Here is a 23,539-nt window from a genome sequence, read left to right on the forward strand (position 1 = left end):
CAAGTGTCACGTTCCAAAATGAGTCATAACATAACGGTACTTAAACAATAGAATAATTGGCTAGAATTACCACAAAAAACTTATAGATTTACAGAAATCGAAACAATGTTTTTATGTTTCTTTAAAATTGTCTGTGTTGAAAATTACCGGTAGGCAATAATTTTAAAGTTAATTGTAATGCAAGATTGTATATGAATTCAAATTTAGCGAAATTTGGGTGTATGATTAGAGATTCTAAGGAAGATTGGATTTCGAGCTACTCTGGAAGCATTCCTCCATGATCTATCATCAGATGTGAATTATTTGCTGTTTGGAGGGGGCTGATTTTAGATTGGAAGTGCGGTTTGAGGGATATTATATGTGAAACAGATTACCTTTGACATTCTGCCCATCATGTATGAGCTTACAAGTGAGTATTCATCTGAAGTAACAGATTTGGTTCACAAGATTCAGGAGCTTTTATCTCGTTCTTGGCTTGTTCACCTTGAGTGGGTGTCTCGAGAAGCAAATAGAGCTGCGATATGATGCCAAGAATAACTCTAATCATGTTATTTGGTTTGAATTTTGTGTTGATCTCTAACAAATCATTCGTTCGGATATAAGATAGTCTTTGTTTTGTTTCTTTCCATATTTAGACGTAAAAAAAACATTAGAATAATTTAATTGGGAGATATTTAAACTTCTAAACGTAATGATTTTTTCTGATTAAATGGATTAAAAATTTGTTAGTTTCTTAGAGCAGTGTGTTCACATGAGATTGAACCGTCCTATTATTGTTGCATCATAAAATTAGATAGAAATAGAGTAATTGAGTTGCATTAAATTTCAATCCTTTGTTCCCTTTCCAGCATCACCAAGACACCAGTAAAGTGATGGAGTTCCTTCCTCTGTTTATATGCCCATCAAACATATTTCAGTTAACGGCCAACAAGGAAAAAGGGGGAAAAGGATATTAAGAATTAAGAAAGAAATGATCTCATTGACACATGTAACTAACTACCACATATGCTTGGGTAAAGAAGTCCAAGCGAAATAGGCACAAACTAGCTTTTGAGATATATACACATAAACAGCAAAAGATAAACTCATAAGCAACAAGTCTTTCCAATCTCCCTTTCGCTGTGGACTCAAATTTTGCTTCAGATTCTTCCCAAGCTTCTCAAAACCAGTGAATAGCTTCAAAAGGGTCATCTTTCCTCTTATGTCTTTCTTTTCTCCATGAGTAGAATTGTTGACAGGTCCTCTTCCTTGGCAAGATAGTAGAATAACAACTCTTGGGTTGTTCCTGTTTATGAGCTCATTGCTTGGTGCTTCTTTGATACGGCAACATTGCCCAAGAGAAAGAGCTGCCATGGTAATTAATAAAGATCTTTTTGCTCAAATAGATAAATGGTAGTGTGATGAAGTAGTTGCATTAATCTGATAGATAATTTGCATCAGATATTTTTATTTTTCCAAAAGGGACAATGGTATAGGAGTATAGCATGGATAAGGGGATAATGACAAGGTCATTATTGTGTGGAGGAGGCAAACAAGAGGCCCACGTGGAAAGAACATTTCAAAAACAAAATATGTAAGCCAGAAAAAAAAGATATTTTGTGTATAAAGAGTCCCTATACTTTTGCCTATTTGGCTTATGTTTAATTAAATAATAAAAATATATATTTCCGATAATAACATATCCGGTTATTATTTTTTACTTGTTACGAATTGTTTATAATATTTTACTACAACTGCTTTTGCTATATTATGCATGTTTGAAAATATAATTATTTTAGTTCATTTTTCTTAAATGCCATGAAAGCTTGTGTTTCGCCAATGAGTAATAGCTTAAATGGCATAGTCTTCCCATACTCAATTAAGAGGTTGTGGGTTCGAGTCTCCTATCTTTGGTTAAAAAAAAAAATGAAAGCTTGTGTTTCACTACATTTTTTTTTCAACTACTTTCTGTTGTTTAGAATGGAGAATATTGTGCACTATTTTCTTATACCTTCACTATGTATCTTATCAAAAAAAAAAAAACGTAAATAGTGTTTACTAGTCACTAAAATATAATTTTTCAAACTAAAAATTATATCATAATTAATGTAGTCACAGTGTAACTGGAATCCTCTCTAATTAAAAAAGAATGTACTATAGTTGATTGGAATCCTCTCTAAAAAGGATGTATTACAGTTGATTGGATTTTCAAAAGATTTTGATTTTATTCAACAAAATAAGAAACAATTTTAAGCAAGATTGAAAAGCAAGTAAAGAAGAAAAGAAAAGAAAAAAAAGGAGATAATTCAAAAATTCTTAAGAAATCCTAAATTGGCATTCAACAAACATGGATTGCACAATTATATTAATAATTTTCAATCAAATAATACTATGTAACTAACCTTTTGCAACAAATATCATATCAGTTAACTTTTTAAAATTTATTTTATTTATCTTAAATTTTAAATCCTAATTTATAAATATTTAATCCTAAATTCTAAATTATAACCTAAACACTAAAATTGGCTAATACTAACTAACTAAAAATTAATTTTCTCTACTTTCTCTTTTCAATCAAGAATTGTTATCCTTCATCATTCACTAAACATATAATAATTGAAAATAAATATTATCACTCATATTTTAATAATGGCAGTTTTTTATTAAATTCATGAAAATATACAGTGCAAAAAAAAAATATATATTTACAATGATATTATAAAAAAAGTTAAATTATCATTTTTCTAATAATTAATCAATAAATATATACCTAATAATTAATTTATCATGCATAAATATCCATAATCATAAATAATCACACACAATAAGCTTACTCTACTTAGATGCCCATATTATTCAATATAAACATACAAGTAAAGGTGAAGAAAGAAAGTGAAAAAAATAATGACGCATTATAATAAAATGAGTTTCAAAGCATCTTCATGAATCCCTTGAAACCTTGAGCTAACACAATTGTTTAGCCATTCATATCCAACACTTTACAAAGCATTATTAAAATAAATATTTGAATTAAAAATAGAAAAATATGAAATGTAAAAATAAAGCTAAAAATTGGAGAAACAACTAAGGAGAATAAGAAATTAACAAAAATCCTAATATTGCAAGTGAGTAATCGAAGAAAATTGATAATGAAATAAGAAAAAAATAAAATAAATATATTTATTTTCGAAATACGTAAAAATCAAAAGTGTTCTGAAAATACGCATGACCATTTCAAGTTTGGTGTCCACAAATTAGATTTTGCCTCTATATTAAGGTTGGCAGCCACGAAATGAGGCTGACATGGCAGAGTCATTTCTCCCCTGATAAATACGAATTGGGGCATTGGAGCCGAGACACCATTGGTGCCCACAAAATGAGCAAGTCAAGGGGGGCAGACACGAAATGACCTCCAAATCATGGGTACTATACGCGAAATAGAGCAAGTTAGGTGTATCGCACGCAAAATGGGTTCTGGATTTTGCTATATAAATTGTTGTGGCAACCAGTGTGCTACTATACCTGGAATTCACACTTTTTATACGGTGTATTCCGCCTTCACAATCCCTCTTTCGCCTTCACAATCTTTCTTCCATCACTTCACTTTGTATATCAAATATGGCAGTTAGTAATTTTGTTGTGCCTATGCCTTCTGAAAATGTCTATGTCATCGTATATCCAAATGAAGAAATTTCTCATACATCTGAAGGTATTACATTTGTTTGTGATGATCCACTTTGGATAATGATCCCGCTACAAACATCGTTGCAAGAGCTAAAAATTTTGACTCTCATGAATACCGGTATGGTTGGAAAGAAGAAAATCATGAAGTTAACTTACAGAATGCTAGTTGCATTTGCCAAATCATTTGCGTATCATAAAATGCAAATTAAATCTGACCAACATGTTTCAATGATGTTTTCTTATCATCGTAGCATTGGAAGTATCTATTCGTTAGAACTATGTGTGAATGTTCAAGATGTTGACGGAAGCTCCTCTAGATCTAATAATGTGGAGCAGCTTAGAAATTTTGGATCAGCAGATTTCATGCCCTTTCAGGAAATTGGTAGAGCCTGTAGTCCCGCCTCTAACGCCTTTGTGATGTCAGAACAGAATATAGAAAATCACCATGCACGTCCATCCCCTCCAACCGTGTTGCATACCTAGAAGGTATTACAAATGGGTTGGCAGCCACGTCTAATGAAGATGACATTAAAGATGACAGCAGTGAAGAAGCAAAAGTTGTTCCCGCAACCCAACCGCTTTATCGCAAGAAGGATGTTCCAATTCGTGCTAAATCAGTTGGTATGGTGGGGGGTAGTGCTGTATCCAGCGGTACTCCAGGCCACTATCTGTCTTTAAATCATGTAGCGATGAACTCGACTACCGCGGAAGACAGATCTAGCAACTATGCTTTGTCGGGTGAGATGGAGTTGGAGATTAGATTGAACTTTCTCAATAGAGAAACAGCTATGCTTGCTATCAAGAACTGCAACATCTATAGAAGTACAAACTTGGTATGTATATAGGAGTATATAGGAGGTGGTAGAGTCATATCAAACTTGGTATGTATGTCGATGCAAGCAGTTTGGGGACCATTATCGTTGGACAATACAGGTTGCAAAGACGAGGTCTTCCAGATTTTGGGTTATTCAAAAATATGAAGGGCCTCAAAGTTGTTTGGCAAGCTCGATGTCGCAAGATCATGCTCAACTTGATAGCAATGTCATTTGCCAGCATATATTTTTCATGGTTCATGCAGATGCGACTATTTGCATAAAGGTGTTGCAAGGATCAGTAGAGTTAGCATACAGGTACAAGGTTTCTTACAAGAAGGTTTGGCACGCAAAGCATAAGGCAATTGCTAAAATTTATGGTGATTGGGAAGAGTCATATAACCCGCTGCGAAGATATTTCAACGGAGGGTTAGGCGGTCCTTGTTTTCCCCCAAATTGACGCAAGACTCTGTCGATGTTAAGAATCTCAATCCACCTGAAAAATATTAGCGGCACAACCGCAGTGTAAAAATCTCCATGTGGGTGGCCAAGGAATTACATAGGCACTCTCGACAGAATACGAGGATCCATGTACGACAACCAATTGAACTACATACAAAGGTATCCACGTTAACACGAACATGATAACAAATTATATTTGGTTATGCTTCTGCTTTTTATCTTTTGATCGTTATGTTATTGAATTTTGTGCTATTAACATTAACATCTTTTTCATTTTTTGGGTGTAGATATTCAGCTTTTACTTGAGAAGTTGCTGTCGAACAATGGTAGATCTCTTGAAGAATTTGTTGATATGCCAGTTCCTGATTAATTTAATAAAATTGACCTTCATGACTCTCTGCTTCTTGATGAGCTCAACTTCAATAGAGACGAGGATGTCTATTGATTTTGTTAACCAATTAAATCCTTACTAGAGGACTGCATATGACACAATATTGTGCGGTTTGCAACAATATGAGTGGATTGTTCTTTGTTTATGGATACGATAAAACTAGAAAGACTTTTCTTTAGAATTCATTATCTGCTTTAATTAGAGCGAAAGGTCAAATTGTTTTGAATGTTGCATCAAGTAGTATTGCGACGTTGTTATCTAATGGACGAACTGCTCACTCGCGATTCAAAGTTCTTTTAAGTATTAACCAAGATTCAATTTGCAATATTAGACAAGGTTTACCTTTGGCACATCTTATTTCATCTGCAAAATCAATTATATGGGATGAAACACCTATGTTAAATAAATTTTGCTATGAAACATTAGACAAGTGCTTGAGGGATGTTCTTCGTTTTACTGATGGCTTTAATCCCGATGTTCCATTTGGTGGCACAAAGTTGTTGTTCTTGGTGGTGACTTTCACCAAATATTGTACATGGTTCTTAGGAGGATATTGTACACGCATGCATTAATTCTTCATTCTATTGCATTCTTGCCATGTCTTGCAATTAAGGGACAACATGAGCCTTCCTAGAGAAACTTCAAATTGTTGCACTCAAGATTTAGAGAAATTTGCTAAATGGTTGCTTCAGTTAGGCGATGGTTTAGTTGGAGATAATATTGATGGTGAATCATTGGTGAGGATACCAGACAGTTTTCTCTTACCTTATGATTCTCCTTCGTTGCAAGATTTGGTTATGTTTGTTTATCTTAATCTATTGCTCAACATTTTAATGTTGAGTATTTTAAAAACAGGAGTATCTTAGCTCCCATTCTTGACGTTGTGACAGAAGTTAATAGGCATATCATGTCATTTCTCCCTGGAAATGAGAAGTTTTATTTATGTTGTGACTCAATCTTTAATGAGGATGTTAATATGGAATCTAAATTATACATAATGAGTACATAGATGTTGAATTTCTTAAATTATTCTGGTATTCCACAACATAAATTAATTCTTAAGATTGGTGTTCTAATTATGCTTTTGCGTAATATTGATCAATCAATTGGTTTGTGCAATGGGATAAGATTATAAGTTAAACGACTTGGTGATCATATTATTAAATGCGCGATATTAACTAGTTGTAATATTGGTCAAGTTATTTTTATTCTCTGAATAAATATGGTTCCTAATCATCATGAAACATTACCGATAAAGTTTACAAGGAGACGATTTTCAATTATATTATGTTTTGCTATGACGATAAATAAATTATAAAGACAAACCTTATCAATTGTTGGTATTTATCTTCCTAAACCCGTATTTATACATGGTCAGTTATATATTATGCTATCCAGAGTAAATAATTGCTCAGGACTAAAGGTCTTGATCATGGATAACAAAGGTAGAGTATCAAATCACACCATAAACGTTGTTTATTGCAAAGTGTTTAACAACTTGCTTCTTGGTGTTAATCATTAACAGAAGATTTTGTGGTTTATGATTTGTATTAAGTATTAACTTTTTTTTTCCTGTTTATCCATGTCTAGATTGATTCATTGTATTAATGTGTTCATCTATGCTTTGCAATTAATAATTATTGAAAAAAGTAATGTTACACATACACTAAAATCAGCTATCAAAATCAGCCGTCAGTATAAAATATATGTTATAATATAAATACATATTAAAAATAAATTAAACCATACATATTTTTATACACAAATATATTAATAATTAATTGTAATGTACAAATAGTATTTTTAATCGAAAAAATTATGTCACGATAATAACAATGTTAACAGTAAAGTGTTTAATGGTTTTTATTTTATTTTTAAAATTCTACTCAAATTTTTTTTTTATCAGATAAATTTACATTTGCCAAGATTTAAAACCAAGTGCAGCATATTACGAGACATATGATTTTACTATTTAAGTTAGGTTTCGGCTGCAAAAATACCCTTTTAATGCAGCTATCAATTCCACACATTGTTTTTATTGCCATGCGTACTCTAAATAAATAACCGTGCTTTCTTCTTGGCTTCCCAATCCGTGATAACAACCGAAAAAAAAAGGTGGATACTACAATGAAGATGGCAAAAATATCTTCTCATGAAGATGCTTTGGTTAAAAGTGTGGTTTATTTATTTAGCCACACTTTAAACAAAAATAACACTTTTATAAATATCAAAATCTAACCATTCAATCCATCATCCAATGGTCAAAAAGAAATATATTCACATGAAGACAATTATAAGATCTTCATTGTAGTATCCACCAAAAAAAAATAGCCCCTATTCCGTGCCCAAATTCACCGAAATAGCAGTTGGCCCATTAAACCCATTTCACAAAATAATTAAGCCATCCACTATAAACATGCGATTATCCACACTGATCATCAATACATCACAAAAGCAACTCTAAAAAATGACTTCTCACCGCTGTCGAGGACTTACTGTGGACTACAGACACGCGTCAAAAGCTTGGAACACACTCATGTACATTTATACATTATTAAAGGGAATCATAAAGACATCTAAAATATTTTTTTTAAAAATATTTTTTAATAGTTAAAATTTAATACATATAATCGATGATTAAACTATATTATTATTATCAAAATTAAATTAAAAAAATTAATTTAATCAAAAAAATAATAAATTAAATTTTAAATTAATTTAAATTAATATTATTTTTTATAAAAAATAATTAAAATATTTTTATTATATATATTAATTTACTAAATTAGAACCTATTATTTCTCTATTGTTATAAAGTAAGGATTTAAAATTTTTAAAAAATATATATATAATAAAAATATTTTAATTATTTTTATAATAAAAATATTGTAATCATTTTATATAAAGAATAATATTAATTTAAATCGTTTAAGATTCAATTCACCATTTTTTTATTATTAATTTGTTTTTGGTTTGTACTAGGATATCTATCCGAAAATCTAATGACTAATTCCTTAGATAAACAAATTCCATTTCCATGTATCAAACCCGGAAGAGATACCCTCATCTATCTAGACTCTAGTACAACTTGTGTTAGCAAGTCATTAATTTGTCTAAAAAAAATAATACCATTTAATCAATTATGTGTTGAATTTTAATTACTAAAAAATATTTTTTTTAAGAATATTTTAGACATTTTTATTTGATTCACTTCCTTTTATAGCTAATGAAAATAAAACAAGAAATAAAATGAAAACAAATTATCCAGAAAAAGCTAAATGTACTTTTAGAAAAAAAAAAAAAGTAAAATCCACAATTTATCTACTAAAAAATCATTTTAGAAAAAAATAAAAGTAAAATCCATAATTTACAACCGGGTTGCAGAGACAAATCAAGTTTACATTGTGAATTCTTAAAATCAAGCTACACGTGCTTCACTCATCACTAATCTTCATCTTCAAAATCAGAGAAATCCGAAGCATGTTCGTCAGATTCATCCTTGTCATCACCATCATCATCATCATTGCTCTCCGATTCACTCACCACGTATCTTGCTTGTGTACGATTGGCCCTCTGAGGCCTCGCTCTTGCCGCTACCGGCGCAACCTCAACCACCTCCTCCCCCGTAGTGCTAGGAGAGTTTGAGGAAGCCGAACCGGACAAGTCTTCACTCGCGTTTTGATCTTTCTCAGCAAGCCGGCCAAGCAGGGAGCCGCTTTTTTTGTTAAACGGGGATGGCCTCATCCTCCTAACTTTCTTCTCCGGCGATGTCTCCTCCTCCGCCGGCTTCAGCATTTCAGTCGATAGTTTCTGAGATCGCTTGCTGCCTAAGTTTCTCTTGGTGGCTGCAGGTGCCTTCGCTGCCTTCTGAGCTGCAGGCTTTCTCCCTCCCTTCTTTTTCCCTGCTTCGGAGGCAGCCTGGTCCAGAATTTCAAAGTCATCATCCTCGTCATCTTCGTCTTCCACATTATCGCTGTCTGAAGAGTCCAACAGTATGGTACTTGACGATTTCTTTTTGGCACGACCCGCCGTTTTGCCTTTCCTCGCAGCAGGTGCCTCGGGGGGCACTTCAGCTTCCATGGCTGTGGTGGTGGAACCAAAAACAGAATTAATACTAACTAACCCAAGACGAAATTCAAGAGGTTTAAGAAACATCATCTCTGATCATTTTTACCTGCTGATGATTGATCACTAGATGCTCCGAAGTTATATGCAGCTAGGCGTTCTTGAAGAGATAGAATTTCATCTTCATCGACAACCTTCTTAGCAGGAGCTTTCTTTGGTCTGCCTTTTGGTTTAGCAACTTCAACATGGTTCTCTGATCATGCACACACATTTGGAGAAAATTAAGTCACATCACATGGACATCGAAAATTCAAAATATATTACTTAACAGTTCTAAATTCTTACCAATTTCCATTGAAGAATTATCATTCTCTGGCTCAACATTTTTCGCCTTCTTAGTATTCTTTCGTGGCTGTGGCGGCTTCTTTGCTGCTGCCGCTGCTGAAATACCGCGATTAGATGTCTTTCTGTTTCCTTGACTTGACCTCTTTTGTTGTTCCTCAGCAGCTTTGCTCTCCATTTCCTGATATACAGACAATGTTATTAAAACCAAATATTCAAATATAAACTAAACAAAATAGGATGTTAATTAATAATGCCTACATCAAGTTTCTTCTCAAGCTCATCAAGATCCTTCATCCACATAGATGTTGGTGGTGTTGCCTTCAAAATCTCAAACTCCTTTTCCTTTTCATCCTTTTCAGCCAGCAGCTTCTGAACACTTTCAATCGTTAAACTTCCAATGGGCAAGGACAACAGATATTCATAGTCGCCGCGTTTTGCTCCTTCAACAGTGGCAGTTTCCTCTCTGGTGGTGTCATCATCTTGCTCTTCTGAAATGTCATCATTTGCCCCGGCAACTTGAGGTTCTGCAGATTTTCCCTTCCTTGGCATGGGAGTGAAACCTTTCTGCTGCAGCTCCATCAACAAATCAGCCTTTTTCCTGTTGCTCACAATAATTTCTCCATTCACCACCCCTAATATGAACCTGACTTTGTTGTCCAGTATCAACAAAAGCCGTTCGAGATTGTTCAGTATATGTTGCTGCAAAGCATAACAATCAAATTGATTTTAGTTCTAACTCAAACTCAAGAAAAATCAATGAACCGTTCGGATTTACCACAATAACTCACCTTTCTTTTCCCATAATACTCTAGCCGAAGTGGAAAGAACTCTTCAAGGACTGTATAACACACATGACATAAAACAGTGAATATGAAGACCCATATGATCATAAATAAATAAATAAATAAAACTTCTCTAAGTACTAATATACCTTGTTCCGGGGTGTCATATTTCTTAATTTTCCCTTCTGCATCAAAAAGATGCATGTTACTTGTGCTGATAGTGCTGGTCAATTTAAATTTTTTAAGTAGACCCTCTTGCATGATCATTGCTATTTTGTCAAGCTTCAATCTGACTTCTATGTCTACAATTGCATCATCACCATTCTGTCTGAAATCCTGCAGAGAGAGCAAGAGAGAAAATACCATGTTTCAGTTTCCGTAAAAAATGATACAATTTAACCCGCTGCACAACTTGTTATAAGGTGTTTAGGCCAGTTACCTCGATGAGAGGATCCTTGACGTTAGGTGATCCATCAGTTACAGATTCAAGGAACTGCTTATAATCTTGAGTCCATCGACGAATAGGCAACTCTGTGATCCTGAAAACTTGCTCATCTATTTCCTCTATCATACCATTGACTATATAGCCACCTTCCTTGGCACTTTTCTCAATGACTCCATGGAATCCTCTATACCATGGATCCATTGGCAGCATTGCTTCGCCACTCAACATTCGCCTAACATTGGCAATAATTTCCCTAGGATTATAATTGGGAATGTAAGAACTCCAGCCTGTTCCAATACCTTCACTACCATTGACAAGGACCAATGGGATAATTGGTATGTACCTGTGTGACCAGAAAAGAGAATTTGAATAAGTTCTAGGCATATCGGATTGTTGAAACAGGAGACAAGATTGTCCAAAAAGCATAATTAGTTACCAGCTCGGTTCAATTGACCTCCCATCCTCATTCAAGTATTCAAGAAGCTTGTCGTCATCCTCATGAAAGAGGCAGCGAGTAATAGGATTCAATTCAGTGTAGATGTATCTAGCACTTGCATGATCTTTGCCTCCCTGGAAAATTTAAAGTTGTAAAAAGCACACACTTATATAAAAAGATGTAGTGTTGACAATGTACAAAGTGACAGGTTTCAAAGTCATAGACAGGATCATCTCACCAAGTTACGAGTACCGAATTGACCATTCGGTTTAAGAAGATTGATGTTGTTGCTGCCCACGAAATCCTGTGCCATTCCAATTATTGTGCTAGCAAGACTTTGCTCACCATGGTGATAAGCAGAGTGCTCAGATACATAACCAATAAATTGGCCCACTTTTATTTCTTTGAACAACTTTTTCTTAAATGAGCAGAAAAGAATCTTCCTTTGTCCAGGCTTGAGGCCATCAACCATCGAGGGAATGGACCTTTGAAGATCTGCCCTGGAGAACAGTATCAGCTCTTTGTTGACAAAGTCTCTGTAGTTGATACGTTTCATCATATGATCGCGGCAAGTGCCAGGCTGCAACAGCATAGAAGACCAAGAATTTCAATTATTAACATATATCAGTTCCAAGAATTAAAGATCTAAGACTACTAAAGTGCAAATTATTCGCACACCTCGAAATTTCGAATCCAGGTTTTCCTATCTTCAGTTTTTTTCTTGCTGAATGCCAATTCTATTGCAATTCCATCCTGGTCATCATCCCAAACAAAGTCCTTTCTATGCTTATCAAGATCTCTGAAGTACTCTCTCCCTTCTTGAGGAGTACTTGTACCCAGACCCTAGAGAGACCAAAAACAAGAAAGAGTTCAGAATGGTAAATTCAAAATCTAGTGAGTTCATCTATGGTTACCAGTTACACCAACAAACCTTATAGTACTTTATCTTCCAACCAGTTGCATTGTTCCCCAAGTTTTCTCTCCATGATTCATACTCAGGCATGGAATAAAATGATAATTTTGTCCCATTTGAATGAAAAGCCTGTGTAGACAAGCAAAAGAAATGTATGAGTATGATGTTGAAGAGGAAGTTCAATAAAATAGTATATAAACTTAAATACTTAATAATACTAACCCTTATTATGGGAGTGGTGAATTCAACCATAAAAGAAGGAACTTTCAGCAGTGATGGCCAGAATGAATGAATGAAGTTGATCAGTAGCCCTTTGATGTGGGAACCATCATAATCCTGAACAATTTCAAACAGTTAAATCTTGCTGAATAAAAATTCACAAGAGAATGTTTTAGTGGACTATGCTGTTTAAATAGCTCACCTGATCAGCCATAATCATTAAATGACCATATCTCAAAGACTTGACACTTGAGTATTCTTTGTTTTGCTGCAATCCAAGAATCTTCTTTATATTTTGAATCTCTTCATTCTCAAGAATCTGTTTGCTGCTGGCTTCCCGTACATTCAGCAATTTTCCTCTCAACGGAAACACACCATAATGGTCTCGGCCGACAACAGAGAGACCTGCCATCTTCGTACATAACATATGATGTCAGGAATCTTGAATAAAACTTGTTATGAAAATATTTCACTGTTAACAAACAGCATAGCCGCCACATCACACCATCTTTATGGTTACAAATTACAACAGATATTAAACTTTTTCAATTCAGATTTTTGAAGTATAGACATAAAAAAATTTAAATTGATTTCACTAATGCTTGCATAGCCAAGAACTTACTGCAAGTGCCTTGGCAGAATCTCCCTCTGTTAGTATCAGGGTACATTTATCAGAGTTTCTTCCTCCAGCTTCATTGGCGTCTTCAAGCTTCACAATCCCACGAATCCTTTGTGTCTTTGTTCCATCTGACTTCTTCAGATCTTTGCTTTGTTTAAAATCTGCCCATGATAAGAGGATGTCCACTATTCCGGAATTTGAAACTGCAAAGGTTTGAAAGTGTAAGTAAAAGCAACATTTCATTTTACTCCCTTACAGGCAAAAAATATTGTAAGCATGACAAACCTTCCTTCAGCATTGATTCCGGAACATCACATTTAGAACCAAAACTTGCTTGCCTAGTTGTCAGGGTTTCTTTAGTTTGGGAATCAAAAGCAGGGTTGTCAATAAGGGCATTGACAAAAACCCACAAATGATTCTTCACATTGTGTGCTTTGACATTGGCATCCTTTTTCTTCTTATTCACTTTGCTCATCACATAGCTTGTGATCTGATTGGTGATATAGTCAACGTGAGTCCCACCCTTGATTGTAGCAATGGAATTAACAAAGCTGACCTGTTTATAACAAATTCAAGTCATGTTAGAGAGAATAACAAAAACAACAACAATTACCTCTCCTCAAGGTACTTATAATTCTGCTTTGTAAATTACCTGTTGAAACTGCCCATCACTTAGACTCACACAAATCTCCCATCTATCACCAATTTTAGCAAAGCTCCTAATAACAATGAACATGAAAATTAATTAGTACAGAAAATTTCTCAAGAATATTAGATAATTCCCCCAAAACCAAACTTCAATAAAGAGAGACAAACCTAGGAAGGGGTGCTGGTTTGGATTTCTCTGCGGATTTCAGGTAAAGATCGGCATAATCGCGGAAGGATTTCAGTTTAATTGCCTTGCCATTGAGTTCAACCTTAACAGTCTTTCCAAGGCAGCCGGCCATGTCAACCACCCGTTTTTTCATCAAAACTACAACATCTTCTTCAAGCTCCGCCATCTTGAACTTTTCCAAGTCTGGCTTAAAGGTTACCTTGGTCCAGTTCTCACCTTCTTTGCATTTGGTAATCACGGGATCAGACTTTTTTCCCATGTTGTCTGAAAACACCTATAGCAACAACCAAGCAGTACAATAAGCATAGCCCTCAAAATATCTACATTCAGCTTCATAAATGTACACTGAACATGAAATTTCAACAAACACGAAAAAGGTTTTAAAAGAAGAGGAAAAAATTTAACAAAGAGGATGATATGCTGAATAAACTAAACTCTCAGTTCAGTTCTAAAGCTCCATATATGCAGGGAAAACAAAACATATGAAGATCCAAAATTCACAAATTCACTTCATACACGCAGATAAAAGTTAGGGTTCAGCATTATCAAAATTAAGTAGACAAATTCATAAATCACATAGAACATAAGTCCAAAAAAATAATTAAATAAAACAAGCTGACATTGTGGAAATGTAGACATTCTAAGAACGACTCCGATCTCAAAAACAATCCTCAAAAGTCGATCACAAATTCACACATACAAAACAAAAGGAAAATTCACAATCCAAGAACTTTAACAAGAACAGAAACATTTACAGAACCAAAACCAATCAAGGAAAAAGAAAGGTAAAAAATAAAATAAAATAAAAATCTTGCAAGAATCCAATACCTGCTTGTACTTCTTCTGGCGCTTCCCATCAGCAGTCTCGATGACAAACTCTGTAGAGAAGATGTTCGTGAGCTTTGCGCCGTATCCGTTACGGCCTCCAGTGGTCTTCTTGACGTTGTCATCATAGTTACTGCTGGTCAGCAAGTGCCCGAAGATCAGTTCGGGCACATACACCTTCTCCTCCTGGTGGATCTCGACGGGGACGCCATCTCCGTTGTTGAAAACAGAGATGAGGCCCCGCTCGGGATCAATCACCACCTTCAGCGAGTCCATCGAGGGATCTCGCTGCTTGTTGTCGGCAGCATTAACGAGAATCTCGTCAAAGATCTTATAGAGCCCCGGGACGTAGGTCACAGGACGATACACCATTTCATTGTTGATGTCATTGTAGACCCACAGGGTCTGCGTGTGTTTCTCGATTGAACCCACATAGGTGTCGGGCCGGAGAAGGATGTGCTCGAGCTGGGTCTTCTTCTGGTACATTTCTTCGATGGTCTTCCCCGGTGCCGGTGCGGTTGACGTTGGGATGTTCACGGCAGTGCTGGTATGAAGAGGGCGTTTCTTCTGGGTTTCCATGGTGAGGAAGGAAATGAAGCAAAAATGAAAAGGAGAAGGGAAAGGAAGACACGGAGATGGTGTCTTTTTGGTTAGGGGTGAAAGGGTTGAAGAGAAAGTAGAGAACTATCAGGAAGGTGCAGTGCAGAGTGAGACCTCGTGCATTTTAATGAACTTGGGTTTCGGCTAACGGTCGAGTGAGTGTGTTTGAAATTTGAATTTGAAAGTGGAGGAGCTTTGAGCGGGAATGTGAAATTTGATGGTTGAGATTCGGGTTACAGGAATCTAACGAATGGGATTTGTTTGAATTTTGTATTAAATCTTTTAATACTTTTTAGTATTTTGGTGATTAAATTTTACTTTTTAGTATATAGCATATAGTTGTCAGAATCGAACTAGTAATTAAACTGGTCAAGTTATTGGTTTATTAGTTTATTGGTTCAACCAATAAATTATAGGTTAAATCGACAGAACCGATCTTACGTAAATAAAAAATATAAAGTAGTTAAAAACCTAAAATTAAAATTTAAAATAAATATATCTTCACTAATATTTTAAAAACAATCAAGTTTCAACAAATTATAATCAATAAGTTATAATTTGGTTATTATTAAATAAATATATATTCTAGTATTTTTTTATAATAAAGATTTTTTAATTTTATTTTTATATGAAAGTAATTATTTTTTATTTTAATAACTAACTCATTAGTTTATATCATTATATTTTTTTTATCAAAGATAGGAAGACTCGAACGCGCAACCTCTTAGATGAGTATGAAAAGACTATATCATTTGAGCTATAATTCATTAGCAGTTTATATCATTATATACTACATATATTTATTAAAAAAATACTATTAATAAATATCATACAATTATAAAGAAAAAGTTATAATGTAATTAATAAAAATATTTGATATTTTTTATTTATACATATTTAATTATATTTAAATTAATAATTATGAATAATAAATATAATTAATTTAAATATAAGTGAGTATAAAATTAAAATAATATCTAAAAAATTATTGTACGTTTTTACTGTATAATTAATAATTAACATTTAAAAATATCAAAGAATAATATAGTTTAGTGGTAAAGAGAGTATCGGGCATAGAGAAGACCCATGTTTAAACCACTTCTTTATCAATTTTAAAATTTTCTCTCGAACGGTTATGTTGAACCGATTTTTACCGATTTCGGACGGTTTTCAACGATTTTGATCGATTCTTACTTATTTTGACTGGATCGGATCGGTTGAAAGTCTAGTTCACTGGTTTTTCAGTCAAACCGACCGGTTCGATTTGAGATGAGTGATATCATGACATGGAGACAAAAACTCATTCGATACGAATACTGATTTTACTTGCGGTGCGGTTTGGATTGGATGATTTTTAAAAAAAAAATCTGATTCGATCCAATTTCAAGTAGTTTGGATTGGATTGGATTTGCGGTTTTATAAATTAAATACGTATAATAAGTTTCAACATCAAATTTTAAATAATCAATAATGACATAACAAGTCTCAACAATATCTTAAAAAGCCAACAATAACATAACAATAGAAATAAAATTATAAGTTAGTTAAAATAAATAAATAAACAATATCTTGAACATAAAATATTTATTAAATAATAATAATATATGAATAATATAAAAATATATAAAAAATTGAACATGTTAAAAGTATAATTATAAATATAATAATAAAATAATAATATTATAACACATTGTGTAGTTTGGATTGGATTGGATCGGTTATGAAAATTAGATCCGAAATTCGATCCGATTCAGCGATTTGTAAAAATTATAATCCAATTAAATCTGAATTAGTGTGATTTTAATCGATTTTCGGTTTAAATTGAATTGGATAAACGATTTAATTTAGATCGGTTTGAATTTGAACACCCCTACTAAATGGTTATTCTGGATGCAAAAAATAGTTCTTTGCTTGTATTTATTCTTCTTAAAATATTATAGTCTTTCATAAATTTATTTCATTCTTCTTAAATTTTATGTAGTTCCTTCGTACATAAATTCATTTCTTAAACTTTATGTAGTTCCTTTCTTCCTCACAAGTATAAATACAAAAAAACAAATAAATTTTATGAAATAAAATAAATTAATATAAATAAAATAATAATATTTTAACTTAATATAATTGAACATACCGTACATAAGTGTCGCCATACTTCTTTTCAAGTATTCACTTTATTAGATGTAATGTCCCATGAAATTCTTGTTCGAGCTAGCAAAGTTGAAAACTCGCCATATTTAATGCGCAGTTAATTATACTTTTTCTTTAGCCTAGCTCGCTACACCGGAATATTTCCCAACAATTATAGCCAGTTCTTCCAAATGTTGAACATTACAGCTGTTCATTCTTATTGCTCATATAATATGTCTATATAAATCTTTGTATTTTCACTGGACCATTGTTTGCTATCTTCAGTTTCAAATTTTCCATCTTATGCTAATAAATATCAACTATTAAATATAAAACGCAACAGAAAAAAGAAATATCAACAATGTTACATGTAACTATTAACCATAAGAGTAGAAGTAAAACAAAATTTAGACTCTTAACAAAAATCAGCACAATGCTAAAAAAAAATCCGGAGAAACCAAAATTCTCAAAATGTCATTTTGAAGACAGATTAATGTAAAAAAAATACCAAAAGAATAGTGACATGACTCATGAGGTAATAATAGGACTGAAAGTGAGTCAATTTGAGTCGAACTAAACCAAACTCAAGTTAGCATCACAAAAAGCTCACGGCTCGACTAATTAATAATCAAAGTTAGTTTGTAATCTCAAGATCGACTCAACGAAAGCTCACGAGTTCAAATAATAGAAACATAATTTATAATTCTATATAAATAAATTATAATGTATATATATTAATATTAATTAAAAAAATAAATTTTGTATATTGTCTATTTATCAATTATAATTTTTTTGTTTATGTCCTACATCAAAATTATATATAAAAATTACTATAAAATTTTAAATAATTAAAATATATATGTAAAATTATATATTACTATTATATATATATATATATATATATTAAATTATTAATACGCATATAAAATATGTATTTAATCTATACTTTTAATATTATATATATAATCGAATTCGCTCACGAGTTAATGAGCTGAGATTATTCAAGCTTAAACTCGAATAATTTAATTTATGAGCTCAATTTCAAGCTCAAACTCGGCTCGCCAGCTCACAAGTTCAGCTTATCGAACTATTAATGAGTCGAATTCGAATCGGCTTTTGAGTTTACTTGACTCACTTTCAACCCTAAACAGTACGAAAAAGAGCAACGACCAATTAAAAGAAAAACATTTTCATTAAAATCAAACTAACATATTTTTATTTTTTATTTTGAATGAATATAAAAACTGAAAATGCTCCAATGAAGCACATCCAATTTTCGATTTATTTTTCATCCATGAACATGCGTATTTAATATTCATTATTTCTTGTTTGTAAGTCGTGGCATTGACTTCCAAGTCCATTGAAACTGCTATTGATATCTGTTTGGCAAAGATCAATAATGTTATGTATTACGTCTAATTTCATATCCACACTTAGCTCATCTTCCACAACACAAAACAGACAACGCAACTCAACAACTGCTTCTGCTGCTTCCTTTTTGATAATATCTAAGGTATGGTAGTTTCTCTAATTATCAACTACTGTGCGTGCGTTTTATTTTGTTTTCTTTCTTTTTATTTTTTTTTAATAATTCAATTGAATCATTGATGTGCGTTTCCTTTGTATAGAGTTATATATGGTTGAACTTCGTAATTTGATGACGAAGCATGGAATGATTGAAATCAAACCTAGTTCCTTTCTTGACATCAGTTAGATGCTTTCATTATTATTATTATTCCAGTGATATGGAAGGAAAAAAGAAAAGGCATCTCATTGAATATAGTTGTGTTATGATTTGAAATTTTAATAATTCAAATAAACAACAAATTACGATGTTGAGTTCTTAATTTTTTATTATTTCTTCATTCACTAATATTAGAATTTATTTACTAAAACAAGTCAGACTTATGGTCATTTTCAAAATTATGTTTGAATAATATAGGATGGATGCGTTTGCTGGAAAGATCATTGAAGGGATTGCTTCTCTGGCAGTTGAAGAGTTCAGATTCATATGGAATCTCAAAGCTGATCAAGAAAGAATGAAGAGGATCACCACTTCAATAAAAGCTGTTCTCTTGGATGCAGAAGCAAAAGCTACTAACAATCAAATTAGTAATTGGTTGGAGCAGCTGAAAGACGTATTATATGATGCAGATGACTTACTGGATGATTTCTCCACCGAGGCTTTGAGAAGCAAGATGATAAAAGAAATGAAAACTCTATTCTCTTGGAAAAACAAAATGGTCTATGCTCATAAAATGGGCCGTAAAATGAAAGAAATCCGGAAGAGGCTAGATGATATTGCAAATGATAGGCACGTGCTGCAACTGAGAGATTGTTCGATTGAGCCTCCAGTTTCATACAGGGGACGAAGGCAAACATACTCTTTTGTGGGTGAAGATGAAGTTTTTGGGAGACAGAAGGAAAAATTGCTTATTAAAAGTTATCTACTGGGGAACAATTCTGTGACAAGTAACCTTTCAGTGATTCCCATTGTTGGGATTGGAGGATTAGGGAAAACAACTCTTGCTCAGCTAGTGTGTAATGATAAGGCCGTTCGGAACTATTTTGAGCTAATAATGTGGGTTTGTGTATCTGATGAATTTGACATAAGGCGAATAGCTCAAAAAATGATCGGACACAATAATAATAAGGATTGTGAGGTTGAGGAAGTCCAACAAGAACTTAGGAAAAAAATTGAAAGGAAGAAGTATCTGCTTGTGTTGGATGATGTGTGGAGTGAGGATCGCGAGTTGTGGCTCCAACTGAATAGCTTACTGATGGAGGGAGCAAAAGGGAGTATGGTAATAGTAACAACACGCAATCAAAAAGTGGCAAAGATCATGGGCACAGAGCCACCCCTTTTCTTGAAGGGTATGGATGTAGAAACATCTTGGAAATTGTTCTGTCGGGTTGCTTTTGATAGGGAGAAAGAACCAAATGATTTGGAGCTGGTAGCAATTGGGAGGGACATTGTTAAAAAGTGTTCTGGGGTTCCACTTGCCATAAGGACTATTGGCAGCCTCTTGTATTTGCGAAACTTGGGCCGCAGTGATTGGATATATTTCAGGGATGTTGAGTTTTCAAAAATTGATCCACAGAAGGATGAAATCTTTGCAATTCTCAAACTGAGTTATGATCATCTTCCCTCCCCTTTGAAGAATTGTTTTTCATATTGTTCATTATTTCCCAAAGGTTTCATGTTTGAAAAGAATACAGTCATCCAGTTATGGGTCGCGGAAGGGTTCATTCGAACAACAGATGACATTCGCTCTGCAGAGGATATCGGCCATGAATACTTCATGAATTTGCTGTCAATGTCTCTGTTTGAAGCTGCCACTACCAATGACTGTGGTGATGTAACTGCATATAAAATGCATGATCTTATACATGATCTATCACTGCTTGTGGTTGGGAGAGAATATGCTGTTGTTGGTGAAAAAGAAGTAAATGTAGGAAAGAAAACACGTTATCTGTCATATAATATCCCATTGTTTTCTGCAGCTACATTATCATCTTATTTGCTCAATGGGGACAAGTTGAGGACATTTCATGTTCCTAGACAACCAATTCATTCAAGTAGAGACTTGGTTTTTTCTTTTGGTTCACTTATAAGCCTTAGGTGCTTACGTGTGTTAACGCTTCGCGCGCTGGACATAACAGTAATTCCAAAAGGCATTGAAGAGTTGAAGCATTTGAGATACATTGATCTTCAAGGGAATGCCAATATTCAAAGCCTTCCATCAGAAATTACCAGCCTATATAACTTGCAGACTCTAAAACTTTCAAATTGTTCCAACCTCAAAGAATTGCCAGCAGATATCAACAAAATGATGAGTCTTCGGCATATTGAGTTGGATTCTTGTGTGAGTTTGACATGTATGCCACCCGGGTTGGAACAGTTGACTGGCCTTCAAACACTAACACTTTTTGTGTTAGGCCATGGAAGCAAGCTTAGTTTAAGTGAGCTGAGTGGGCTAAACAATCTAAGAGGGAAGCTAAAAATTAAAGGGTTGAATTCACTCCGAGGCATCGCTGCGAGTGTTGAGTCTGCAAAGGTACTTCTTCAGAAGCCACATCTTCAAGAATTGGAATTGCAGTGGCAGTGGCAGTGTGAAGAGGAGGCTATAAGTTTGGTGTCGGATCCTCTTTTCAACAGAGGTTTCAAAACAACCATACAACAAGAAGAAGATGGTTTGAAAGATGAGGTGATTTTAGAAGGCTTGCAGCCACATCAATCAATTAAAAGACTAGTAATAAACGGATTTTGTGGCAAGAAACTACCAGATTGGATAGGGAACCTTACAGAACTCGCGGTTCTTGAAATAAACAATTGTGATGGTTTGACATCGCTACCTGAAGGACTGCGAAACCTCAAATCATTACAGAGACTCTGCATTTATTCTTGCTCACAGTTGGAGGAAAGTTGTGCACGAAATCACGGTGACGAGTGGAATAAAATTTCTCACATTCCAAAAGTTCTGATCTTACCCTTACCACCTTCTCTACTCAAGTATATAAATTGAGACCTTCCCTTGGTAATGGAGTTCGTTTATGATTCTACGTCTTCCTTAAGTTTCGAAGTATTCTCTCAATTATTTGATACCTGACCTCTACAATCTCTTTATGCAAATGGTTTTTAATTACGTAATCCACCCTTAAATTGTGTTTTGCACTTGGATAGTTTCATAAAGCGATTCTGTATTTCGCTTCTTTTGGAAAGAGTTAAAATTGTTGAAATACCATTTGGTATTCTTATGTGTCGAACATTATTTTGTGGCAGTAACTTGCTGCTCTGTATTGCTTGTCGCTAAAGTTTCTATTTGATGAGTTGATCTCTAAATTTTCTTTGAAACTATGAATCTGTTCTAACAATAAAGTTCTCTTAATTTTGGTTTCAATTTTTATTGTGATGCATGGATCCGCCCAAAGTGAAACCAGGGAAAATGTCTCATAATCATTTTCAAAATTTTAGAGTTTTGGTCACGCTTTTTAAAATTGAAAATGAAATGGATAGCTAAACACGTTTTCTGTATCATTTTCTATTTTCTGGGAAAATGAAAACAGAAAATGGCTGAACCAGAGAGACCCTTTTTTCTCAGGCTAGTTTGGTGGTTTTGTTTAAAGAAAGGGATGTTCTGTGGGAACGTTAATTCCTTCTGTCCGGTGTTGAATGCTCTAATTAACAAAGCAGTGTGAATTAATTGCTAATTACTCTAATACTCTTTTATGTTCTTTTTTCTTATAATTGTTTCTTGGTGGACTAAGTTTTTTCTTTTATGGGAGCAAAACTTTGTTGCTTGATTAGATCGAGCATATCATTGATTGGGCAAAATTTTCTTTTTCTTGTTAAATTTCTTTTTAACATAAATGAAAATAATTTAACCATTTTAGATTAATTTAGCGGTGATTTTTCTAGTGGATCTTTTTCAGTAAAAAAAACTGGATGGTGTCCAGTATTTAATCTAACCATTCATTGTTCTTTCTCTTATTTATTTTTGGTCCTACTTATAGAATCAAAGGTGAGAGATCACACTGTATTCTGCCAAATGTTAAAAAAAACTAGAGAGGATCCATTTTCGAAGTTGGATCCTATTTTATGCCTGCAGTAATCTATTTTTGTTAAAAGGAACTCCGATATGCGAATTATTCTTTTTAATTGAACTTTTATTGAAAAAAGAAAAAAAAAACATGAATCATTTGAAAAGAATTTATATAATAAATTGTTTTGATTTGTTCGATAGCATAAACAATAAAAAATACATGTTTGTTTGTTACGAATACAATCGATTAGAAAAATCTTTTAATTAATTGTTTTTTTGAGCCAATCAATTGGATAATTCAATCAATCAATTGGATCCCTCAACCAATCAATTAGATAGGTGATAAAACCGATTGATTAGAACAAAAACGGAGCTTTTGCTCGTAAGACAATCGATTGTTGTAAACGGAAAAAGATTTTCATTTCTAACCAATCAATTATTTGAATAAAAAAATTAA

At 33.5% G+C, this 23,539-nt stretch overlaps 2 protein-coding genes across 2 annotated transcripts; one reads left to right on the plus strand and one right to left on the minus strand.

Moving 5' to 3' along the window:
- Positions 1–8,644: 8,644 nt before the first annotated feature.
- On the minus strand, positions 8,645–15,523 carry LOC112707512 (DNA topoisomerase 2). Its single transcript, XM_025759265.3, has 18 exons — positions 14,816–15,523; positions 13,969–14,261; positions 13,805–13,871; positions 13,438–13,708; positions 13,156–13,355; positions 12,736–12,945; positions 12,537–12,650; positions 12,333–12,443; positions 12,080–12,244; positions 11,640–11,981; positions 11,402–11,535; positions 10,960–11,308; positions 10,670–10,856; positions 10,527–10,576; positions 9,997–10,437; positions 9,739–9,916; positions 9,503–9,646; positions 8,645–9,410 (listed from the first exon to the last, which is right to left on the minus strand). Exons 1-18 carry the CDS (start codon positions 15,389–15,391, stop codon positions 8,773–8,775), a joined length of 4,470 nt encoding a protein of 1,489 aa, XP_025615050.1. The 5' UTR covers positions 15,392–15,523; the 3' UTR covers positions 8,645–8,772.
- Positions 15,524–18,867: 3,344 nt separating this feature from the next.
- On the plus strand, positions 18,868–22,394 carry LOC112707513 (putative disease resistance protein RGA1). Its single transcript, XM_025759266.3, has 2 exons — positions 18,868–19,052; positions 19,482–22,394. Exon 2 carries the CDS (start codon positions 19,483–19,485, stop codon positions 22,063–22,065), a length of 2,583 nt encoding a protein of 860 aa, XP_025615051.1. The 5' UTR covers positions 18,868–19,052; position 19,482; the 3' UTR covers positions 22,066–22,394.
- The last annotated feature ends 1,145 nt before the right edge of the window (positions 22,395–23,539 follow it).

The sequence above is a fragment of the Arachis hypogaea genome, chromosome 8 (genome assembly GCF_003086295.3).
Source record: "Arachis hypogaea cultivar Tifrunner chromosome 8, arahy.Tifrunner.gnm2.J5K5, whole genome shotgun sequence".
Taxonomy (NCBI): domain Eukaryota; kingdom Viridiplantae; phylum Streptophyta; class Magnoliopsida; order Fabales; family Fabaceae; genus Arachis; species Arachis hypogaea.